This window comes from Entelurus aequoreus, linkage group LG01, assembly GCF_033978785.1.
Source record: "Entelurus aequoreus isolate RoL-2023_Sb linkage group LG01, RoL_Eaeq_v1.1, whole genome shotgun sequence".
Lineage (NCBI taxonomy): Eukaryota > Metazoa > Chordata > Actinopteri > Syngnathiformes > Syngnathidae > Entelurus > Entelurus aequoreus.
Genome location: NC_084731.1, coordinates 79,976,975 through 79,988,057, shown reverse-complemented (window position 1 = coordinate 79,988,057; position 11,083 = coordinate 79,976,975). Strand labels below are relative to the sequence as shown.

General features: G+C 38.9%; 3 protein-coding genes across 3 annotated transcripts in view; 1 reads left to right on the top strand and 2 right to left on the bottom strand.

The window, feature by feature from the left end:
* Positions 1–3,144, bottom strand: part of LOC133657708 (metalloreductase STEAP3-like) — a 43,318-nt gene extending 40,174 nt beyond the window's left edge. Inside the window, exons 1-2 of the mRNA XM_062059338.1 lie at positions 3,077–3,144; positions 2,652–2,696 (exon numbers count right to left, since the gene is read on the bottom strand). Coding sequence (XP_061915322.1) covers positions 2,652–2,696; positions 3,077–3,142 — 111 coding nt within the window. The 5' untranslated portion in view covers positions 3,143–3,144. The remainder of the gene's footprint in view (positions 1–2,651; positions 2,697–3,076) is intronic.
* Positions 1–11,083, bottom strand: part of enpp4 (ectonucleotide pyrophosphatase/phosphodiesterase 4) — a 681,324-nt gene that overhangs the window by 58,071 nt on the left and 612,170 nt on the right. The gene's annotated exons all lie outside the window — the stretch shown is intronic.
* On the top strand, positions 1,974–10,735 carry c1ql2 (complement component 1, q subcomponent-like 2). Its single transcript, XM_062059369.1, has 2 exons — positions 1,974–2,714; positions 9,300–10,735. Exons 1-2 carry the CDS (start codon positions 2,145–2,147, stop codon positions 9,477–9,479), a joined length of 750 nt encoding a protein of 249 aa, XP_061915353.1. The 5' UTR covers positions 1,974–2,144; the 3' UTR covers positions 9,480–10,735.

The window sequence follows — 11,083 nt, the reverse complement described above, 5'->3', positions numbered from 1 at the left end:
GTGAGACCATATTGCTATATGAATTATATTATACATGTCCATAGTTTAGTTAGCTGAGGTATATCATGTACAGTGTATTTTGTCAACAACTGTTTGTGTGTAACGTATTTCTTGTGCTGAGCAATCATAAAACGGCTGCAAAAGACGCACTGTGTGAGGCTGGCAGAAATCCCGCCTCCTGGTGGTAGAGGGCGGTAGTGATCCCAGATATCATTCTTGCGACTACTCGGCTGCAGAAGAAGTGACAACAAGCAGCAACAGTTAGCAGCGATCGTTTATTTTTTCCTCTTACCTGGACTATTAACATGGAGGATTACATATCTAAAATAAAACAGTTTTCTAAACTGAACTTTAACTTTCAATCGAAGCAGGGGGTAATACTTAAAGGAAGATCTCCATCGAGACAGAGAGACTTTTAAAACTGAAGAAAGATAAGGAAGACTTCTATAAACAAGTTATTGATGCTTTTGTTCAAAAGGAGCTGCGCATGGACTTAATTTATAAGTAAATGTAAGACCATAATAAAGTTTGTGTGCTACAGTTTGTATGTGTAAAGTTAAAGTTAAGTTAAAGTACCAATGATTGTCACACACACTAGGTGTGGTGAAATTTGTCCTCTGCATTTGACCCATCCCCTTGCTCACCCCTTGGGAGGTGAGGGGATCAGTGGGCAGCAGCGGCGCCGCGCCCGAGAATCATTTTTGGTGATTTAACCCCCAATTCCAACCCTTGATGCTGAGTGCCAAGCAGGGAAGAATACTGGTATGAGCTTTTAAACATAACACGTTAACTGCTGCCAATCAAATGGTGAATAAGATACTCTTTAGGGTTAATATGTTTGTAAATCTGACTGTGATGAAGTCAGTGCCTCACCAGCCATGAACCTCACCGCACGTCACTGATATATATATATATATATATATATATATATATATATATATATATATATATATATATATATATATATATACTACCATTCAAAAGTTTGGGGTCACATTGAAATGTCCTTATTTTTGAAGGAAAAGCACTGTACTTTTCAATGAAGATAACTTTAAACTAGTCTTAACTTTAAAGAAATACACTCTAGACATTGCTAATGTGGTAAATGACTATTCTAGCTGCAAATGTCTGGTTTTTGGTGCAATATCTACATAGGTGTATAGAGGCCCATTTCCAGCAACTATCACTCCAGTGTTCTAATGGTACAATGTGTTTGCTCATTGGCTCAGAAGGCTAACCGATGATTAGAAAACCCTCGTGCAATCATGTTCACACATCTGAAAACAGTTTAGCTTGTTACAGAAACTACAAAACTGACCTTCCTTTGAGCAGATTGAGTTTTTGGAGCATCACATTTGTGGGGTCAATTAAACGCTCAAAATGGCCAGAAAAAGAGAACTTTTATCTGAAACTCGACAGTCTATTCTTGTTCTTAGAAATGAAGGCTATTCCACAAAATTGTTTGGGTGACCCCAAACTTTTGAATGGTAGTGTATATATATATATATATATATATATATATATATATATATATATATATATATATATATATATATATATATATATATATATATATATATATATATATATATATATATATATACACACAGTTTTTTTGTACTTACGAATCGTTTTGTTAATTAAAGAAAATCGTTTTGTTTACTTGCAAATCGTTGGGCGTGAGTAAAAACATTTTTGTGTGTTTGTGGTGTTTCTGCAGTAATTTCACTCCATATTCCTGTTTTTCAATGTTCTCCATTTTAAAACGTGTTAAAGGCTTGTATTACTATTTTTGTTAGTCTTCATATGGATTTATTTTGACGGATGGACAGATTGTCACCAGATTGTGCAGATCTATATGACATTTTACTTTGGAGGGCAACTCTCTCCCTTTTTTTTTTTCCCGGTCTCAGTGTCGCGCCACTGGCAGCAGGACGCAGCTGTGCGCTTCTTGTCCGCCCTGCGCCGAGAGAGAGACTGCTCCTAAATCAGTTCTCTCCACCATTTTTCTTTCTCTTTCTAAAAGTCCCACACCCTCTTTCACCATTACACCCCACCGAGGCTCCGCGGGCTTTCCGTCGTCCCTCGGTCTCCGTACCGCGCGGGGGAAGTGGTCGGTGGTGGTCGCGGTCACCGCCGTCGTGATGGTTCTCCTGACTTTGGCCGTCGCGGTGCCGCTTCTCCTCCTGCGCCCATCGGAGACCTCCGCCCGCTACTACGAGATGATGGGCACCTGTCGGATGGTGTGCGATCCGTACACCGCCAAACCACCGGGAGCCAACGGGGAGGAGACCCAGACTGTCAACGGCATCGCGCCGCTGCCACCCATGGCGCAAGGGAGCCGCGGGGAACCGGGGCGCCCGGGCAAACCGGGAGCGAGGGGCCCGCCGGGCGAGCCGGGACCACCGGGTCCGAGAGGACCACCGGGGGAGCGCGGCGGGAGCAAGCTCGCCTTCCCGGCTTTAACGCCAACAGACGGCGCAAACTCAACCACCGGAACCAGAGTGGCGTTTTACGTCGGCTTGAAGAACCCACATGAGGGATACGAAGTGTTAAAGTTTGATGACGTCATTACAAACTTGGGGAACCTCTACGATCCGAGCACCGGGAAGTTCACCTGCCGCGTCTCCGGGATCTACTTCTTCACTTACCACGTGTTGATGCGCGGGGGAGACGGGACCAGCATGTGGGCCGACCTGTGCAAAAATGGGCAGGTTAGACGAGCGTTATGATTATGAATTATTATATGAATTACCGTATATACCAGGGGTCGGCAACCCAAAATGTTGAAAGAGCCATATTGGAGCAAAAATACAAAAAACAAATCTGTCTGGAGCCGCAAAAAATTAAAAGCCATATTACATACAGATAGTGTGTCATGAGATATGAATTGAATTAAGAGGACTTAAAGGAAACTAAATGAGCTCAAATATACGTACAAATGAGGCATAATGATGCAATATGTACATATAGCTAGCCTAAATAGCATGTTAGCATCGATTAGCTTGCAGTCATGCAGTGACCAAATATGCCTGATTAGCACTCCACACAAGTCAATAACATCAACAAAACTCACCTTTGTGCATTCACGCACAACATTAACAGTGTGGTGGACAATATGAGACAGAAAAAGAAGTGGCATAAAACACGTCCTAGGAAGTCGGAGACAGTTATATATGTAAACAAAATACGGTGAGTTCAAGGACCGCCAAAATGAGTAGGACAAAACGGCGCTCGCCAAATACTGGAATCAGTGAAGCATGTTTAATATAAACAGTGTGCTTTATAACAATTAGGGAGGTTTGTGTCATGTTTGTCCTCCTACAGAAACCATATTAAAACCCAAAATATTTTTTTTCCCGTCATCTTTTTCCATTTTTCACACATTTTTGAAAAAGCTCCAGAGAGCCACTAGGGCGGCGCTAAAGAGCCGCATGCGGCTCTAGAGCCGCGGGTTGCCGACCCCCGGTATATACAAATATGCATCCATGCAAGATATGTAATTATGCAAAGACCACCTCAGCCAAACCAAAATGCGCATTTTACGCACGGAGAGCGCGCAACCATTGCACCAGGCATCGACTTGTTTTCTATTTTAAAGACATAATATACAGTTATGTTCATAATAATAGCAGTGTGTTTAAAAAGGTGAGTAAACCTCACAATTATTCAAATAAATTGTATTTTAATGAACACAAATGCATTGGGGACATTGCACATTCTATTTCAAAGCCAGAAAATTGGAAAAAAAGTAATTTAATTTGACAATATTTGCAGGAAGTCAAGAAATATAAAACAAAAAAATAGCAGTGTTGACATATTTCTTTACAAAACTCAAATGTACTGTATCAACTAAGGAAGGCTTGCAGATTCAACTTTCCTTAGTTGTATAACCACAGTTTCTGATAAACTGCTTCACATCTGTGGCACATGGAGTCGACCAACTTCTGGCACCGGTCAACAGGTATTGTAGCCAGGACAATTGTACTACGTTCCACAATTCCTCTACATTTTTTGGTTTTGCCTCACGAACAGCATTTTTTTTATGTCAGCCCACAAGTTTTCAATGGGATTAAGGTTCGGGGATTGTGCTGGCCACTCCATTACTTAAATCATAAATAAATAAATGGGTTATACTTGTATAGCGCTTTTCTACCTTCAAGGTACTCAAAGCGCTTTGACAGTATTTCCACATTCACCCATTCACACACACATTCACACACTGATAGCGGGAGCTGCCATGCAAGGCGCTAACCAGCAGCCATCAGGACCAAAGGTGAAGTGTCTTGCCCAAGGACACAACGGACGTGACTAGGATGGTAGAAGGTGGGGATTGAACCCCAGTAACCAGCAACCCTCTGATTGCTGGCACGTCCACTCTACCAACTTCGCCACGCCGTACTTGAATTTTGTTTGTCTGGAACCATGATTTTGCTCATTTGCTGGTGTGTTTGGGGTCATTGTCTTGTTGAAACACACATTTCAAGGGCATTTCCTCTTCAGCATATGGCAACATGACTTCTTCCAGTATTCTGATGTACTCAAACTGATCCATGATCCCTGGTGTGCGATAAATAGGACCAACACCATCGTACGAGAAACATCCCCATATCATGATGCTTGCTCCACTATGCTGCACCGTCTTCACTGTGTACTGGGGCTTGAATTCAGTGTTTGCAGGATGTCTGACTAACTGTCTGCGGCCCTTAGACCCAAAAAGAACAATCTTACTCTCATCAGTCCACAAATATTACGCCATGTCTTTGTATATATATATATATATATATATATATATATATATATATATATATATATATATATATATATATATATATATATATATATATATATATATATATATATATATGTATATATGTATATATATATGTATATATATATATATATATATATATATATATATATATATATATATATATATATATACATATATATATATATATATATATACATTTATATACATAGATATATATACATATATACATATATATACATATATATACATATATATATACATATATATATACACATATATATAAATATACATATATATATATATATATATACAGTTTATCACTGATGACGTGTCCAAACAAGTTCTATACCTACATGTATATATATATATATATATATATATATATATATATATATATATATATATATATATATATATATATATATATATATATATATATATATATATATATATATATATATATATATATATATATATATACACACACATATATTTATTGGGGCTTTTACATTAATCCCTAAATTGTCGCATTAATTGTTACGGGTGCACAAAAAAAAATATAGATTCACATCTGATTCGCGATTCTTATTTATGGCGATTCTAAATCGTTTCACAATTTTCAAAAATTGATTCAAATTTTTTTTTTTTTTACCGGAATACATTTTTTAAAAATACGTTTTTAAGCTACATCCATGCAACCAGAAGGAGCTTTTCTAACCTGTAACCCTTTTTTGAAAAATGTTCATTAGTTATATACAAAATAAAATGTTGCGAGAATCGGTTTGAATCAAGAATCGTGTTGAATTAAGAATCGATTCTGAATCGAATCGCTATCCCCGGAGTCGGAATCAGATCCAATCGTTTTGTGCCTTAAGATTCACACTCCTATTAATCGTCTATCAACGCAGATTTGGCACCAAATTCTTTTTAACTGCACTTGTTGCACTGAGGGCCACAGACTGACAAATCAAGGATGTGGGGTCCATTTTTGTAGTTTTCACCTTCAAGACCAGTACAATATATAGATTTTTTTCAAGGAACTAGAAAATGCAATTTCGGTAGAAATTTTCCATGAATGCTGAAGAGGCAAAGCCGAACTGAAATGCCAACAGTTAGCACGCTAGCCAGATAGCATCAAGTAACAAAAAACATAAGCAAAATGAGCTAAAAAGCTAGCATGCTAACAGTATTAGGCTAAAATGCTAACAATAGCCGGTTTACAGTCAGCATTAGTGAAATACCAAAATATATGGCACTAAGGTGAACAATTAGCTTTAAAAAGCCATTATGCTAATGTTCGCATACTAAAATACTAACTGTAGCATGTGTCAAATACCAAATTACTCTGCGATGTATATCTTTTTTTTGGCATGATAACATTAGCATGAAGTACCAGAACATGACTCTAAAAAAATGCTAAAAAAGCTAGCCTACTAATGTTAGCATTTGTAAAGTAAAAACATATTTACCGCTGAGGTAAATATGCAAAACTCGTAAAAAAAAAATGTTTTTTTTAAACGCTATAATGCTAATATTAGAATGCTAACAATTGTGCCCTGGGCTGCACTTTGCAGCCTACTTTGAAGGCACTGTTTGCAACTTTATGCGGATGCCTCCGATGTGTTTTTAAGCGTTATATCCTTCCTTCCTAGGGGTTTCAGCACATAATTACATAAATACGCCTCTACGTAACGCATGCACTAGGGTTGCGCGGTATAGACGATATACGCCATAAATGACAAATCTGGTCGACGATAGAGCTTTAATAATGATAATACAAGTTGATGACAAATTCTAACCACGTCCCGCAAATTTGACTACAACGACGCAATGTAGCGTCCCTGCTAGTGGCTAGCGTTTCTCCCCAGTGCAAAGGCGCTTCTAAACTTTATGAACTAAGGGCCTGATTTACTAAAGGTTTGCATGTACTAAAACACGCGCAAACCTGACATTATGATTTAGAATAAACTTTCACCAGCACCAAGGCGAGAAAGCAGCTCACCAGCCAATGATGTGAATACAGCAGCATAAGTTAGTTAGCGCTCTGTGACAACGCGGCCGCTAAATATAGATTTCCTGTGTTAGCGCTTATAACGACAATATCGCTAATACTTGGCTAATATTCAAGTCACGAAATGTACATGGAGTATTCTTGCCGCTTTTTGGATGGATATTTAGAGGGCTTTATGGCCAAAACAGAAGATCTCCCATTGGATCCATTGTCAGCGAATTGTTATTTACGTTTATTTACGTTAAAAAAATACAACTGTCTTCTTTTCTTTCATAAGGATTGTGAACATTAGGCAAAATTCCAAAAAGAGTGCAGTTCCCTTTTAAAATATTTCCTTTATGAAAAAAAAACGTCTTTAAGTATGCGTTTTTTTTGGTGTCTTCAGCAGTAAAAATCACTCTCCATACAGCAATAGATGATATCTGTCTATTACCTGACACCTTCTATGTTAGCTACTTCTCTTTGTTTTTAATGTCTATTTTCTATTTTCTGCTGGATTTACTCTCTATTTAATGCTGCAGCTGTCACATATACTGTAATATTGTACATGGTAATTGTTATAAATTGTATATATGATATAGACATAATATAATATATCAGTGTATATAATATACGGTACATATATTATGTAAATATTACGAATATATGTTATATTTTATATTGCTATATTTAGTCTATTTATCCCTGCATTGTCCTTTCCATCCTTACACTTTCCATCATTGTAACTGAGCTACTGTGTGGAACAATTTCCCTTGTGAATCATTAAAGTTTGTCCAAGTCTAAGTCTAAGTCTAAAAAAAAAGAAAAACAAAGTGGTTTCAACGTAGATGCACAGCACGACTGCTTCTGAAATGCCCATAAAAAGTGGTACATGTCTCCTTAATGTTTCAAAACATAGCAGAATGCCACAGGTAGGAGGAGCATGAAAGGTGCAGTAAACGGGGGTGTGTCCGTGGTAAAATCCCCGTATAGTGCAGGCAAAATCCTCATTTAAACAAGGCTTTTCAATTGCACATGCAGTCTCAGTAGATCACATTCATCACGCCTACTAATAGGACACGCTGTTTTATAGATCGACATGCTGTTTAGCGTCAGGTATTTGGATCTTAATAAATCAGGCCCTCAGTCGCACTCGTCGATCACTCCAGCAGCACCGAGAGCGGACTCATCCAAAGTACCTCACGGTAATGTTGCGATTTTCAATGCCAACAATGCAATTGACCCCAAAACGCGCCAACGGAAGTAAAGTAGGGCTCCATTGTTTTCTCCACTTGGCTTTGCTATTGACATGCTACTGAGTAGCATTAGCAGTTTTACATGGTAATTTCCTAATGAAAACCGCAACTAAGATCCACGTTACAAACAAACAGCTGGTGTGTAATAAGTACAATTCTTACAGTATTAACACTTATTAGGGCGCAACAAAACCCAAAAACCACACCATAAACCAGTGTTCCGGAACCTTTTTGACCTTGGTGCCCAACTTGTCCACTACAGAGGGGCCCGGATCCCACTCAAATAACATCACTGAATTAGTAATCATATCCAATAATTATATCTAACCTACTTAGTTTTCAACCTTGTCAAATATTGTGGAACCATGTGCTAATCACAAAGAATATTTAACACATGAACTTTAGGCTTAATTTAGGTCGACTAGAAAAATAAATACTCACCAAGTATATTGCATAAGAATTGGCTCGTAAATAATTGATGAGAAATGTATTTACATACAATTATGTGGTGCTAAAATGAGTAATTAATAATGAATGTTTTTAACAAAAAGTGAAAAAGAAAATACAGCTTCACTAATTTAGTCATAATTCTTGCGCTGAAGAAACTTCTCTATGACTTTCGCTCCAGACTTCTTCTGTTTGTTTGAGATTGTCACCACTGCCACAAGTGGTGGAAAAGAGTATTAAAAATGAGTACCTATGCGGCACAGCTGAGAAACATACTTTTTGCCCGCCCTCGAGTGGACGCTTGCGGCCCAACATGTGGCCCCCTGTGTTTAAGAAACACTGCCATAAACTACACACCAGTGTTGGCGCTAGGAATTTTCAAAAAGGGGTCCCAGGGACCCCATTAAGTCATAAAAATGGTCAAAACACCGGCGGAAAGCGAGAATTGATAAAAACAAAACAAAAAAACAAGCAAACTGGGCGGTAAATTATTATTTTTTAAATCAGACTTCCGGAAATTTGCGTCCTGATTTCTGTGCGTAAAAAGTCACAAAAAGTGTGTTAACGCCAACACTGCACACTACTGCCATCTAACGTCTCGGACTTGCAACTGTAACTACAACATAGTGTCATACGTGCAAACGAGACAGCAGTTATGCTAATAAGGTCATTTTAAAATGTTGCAATAAAAAACAATTAGTATTTATTAACACACATGGTATTTATTCCCAGGTACAGTTCAAATGGTACCCATCCCTAGCCGTGACATGTGAACAGGCTCTGTTGGCCGACACTGATTCTTTGTTTTTTTAACCCATTCCTGTTTTCCCAGGTGCGAGCCAGCGCCATAGCTCAGGACGCGGACCAGAACTACGACTACGCCAGCAACAGCGCCGTGCTGCACTTGGACTCGGGCGACGAGGTGTACGTGAAACTGGACGGCGGCAAAGCTCACGGCGGCAACAACAACAAGTACAGCACCTTCTCCGGCTTCGTCTTGTACCCCGACTAGTCGTCGCCGCACAACTTTGGACTCTTCCCACGCGACTGTTTTGCTTCTAATGTCTTGTTGTGTCCCTCGAAACACGAGCTGCTATCGTTTAAGTCAACTGATGGACAGCTTCCTCACGAGCCAGGTGAATACCATACCGTTCTTAAAGGCTGGGACGGATTACCGGCGCGTGATATTCCCAACATCAGTCGGATAAGCTTATGAGATCTGGCTGTTAAGACCTGGTCATAAGCAGCAGCTTTTCAAAGAACGGATATATCAAGTCTTGATATTCTGATATGAAGCCAGCCATATAAATATAAATTGGTCTATTTAGCAAAAACCTCCAGGAATGACAAATTCTACCAATCCTCACAAACTATACACATCCTCGCTATTTCCCCTGCACATTTCGACCAATTATTGTCATTTTCCCTCATAAAATCCAATCCAATCCAATCCACTTTATTTGTATAGCACATTTAAACAACACAAATGTTTCCAAAGTGCTGCACAACGATATTAAAAACAATATTCAAATGTTATCTTTAGCTCCACCAATGACTGAATAAAAACCAAAAAAATAAATATAAAAACAATATAAAAATAAATATTAAAAACGATTTTAAAGGGTAAAACCAATTAAAACAATAAATAGAAATCAAAATATAAAAACACAGAGGACCACACAAGTCACGTAGTGTTAAAAGCCGGAGAATAAAAGTGAGTCTTAAGACGGGACTTAAAACACTGCACTGTGGGAGAAGTTTGAACATGGAGGGGCAGAGTGTTCCAGAGCTTAGGGCCGACCACAGAGAAGGCCCTGTCTCCCCTGGTTTTAAGTCTGGTTTTGGGCACCACGAGCTGGAGCTCGCTCTCGGACCTCAGAGCGTGTGCAGGAGTGTAAATTTGGATGAGGTCCGAGATATAATGAGGTGCCAGTCCATGTAAAGCTTTAAAAGCAAACAGCAACATTTTTAAATCAATTCTAAAATGAACAGGGAGCCAGTGCAAAGTCTCAAGAATTGGGGTTATATGCTCGCGTTTCCTGGCCCCTGTTAAAAGTCGTCCTGCCGCGTTCTGGACTAACTGCAACCGGGAGAGAGCTTTTTGGCTAATGCTAGCATAAAGTGCATTGCAGTAGTCCAGGCGACTTGAAATAAAAGCATGCATGACTTGTTCAAAAAGGTTAAAAGATAAGAACGAAGATGATAAAAACAAGATTTTAAAACGCCATTGACTTTTTGTCAAGTTTAAAATCACTGTCTATAGCAGACCTGGGCATTCTGCGGCCCGCGGGCCGCATCCGGCCCTTTGTGCGTCCCTGTCCGGCCCGCGTGAGGCCAATTATAAATTACAAAATAAATTTTAAAAAGTATCTATGTCGAGTGTGCAATACAACGGTGCTGCTTTTGTTTTGAAAATCGTTATTTGTATTACTTCCGTGTGGACGTATGCGTGTGCGTGATTGTGAGTGAATGTGAACAGCTGCAATCGCAAATTACAAAATAAAGTTGAAAAAACATCTATGTCGTGCGCGCAATACAACTGTGCTGCTTTTATTTTGAAAAGTATTAATTATGGGCGTGTGTCCGTGTGTAACCTGCGAGTGAACGTGCACATGC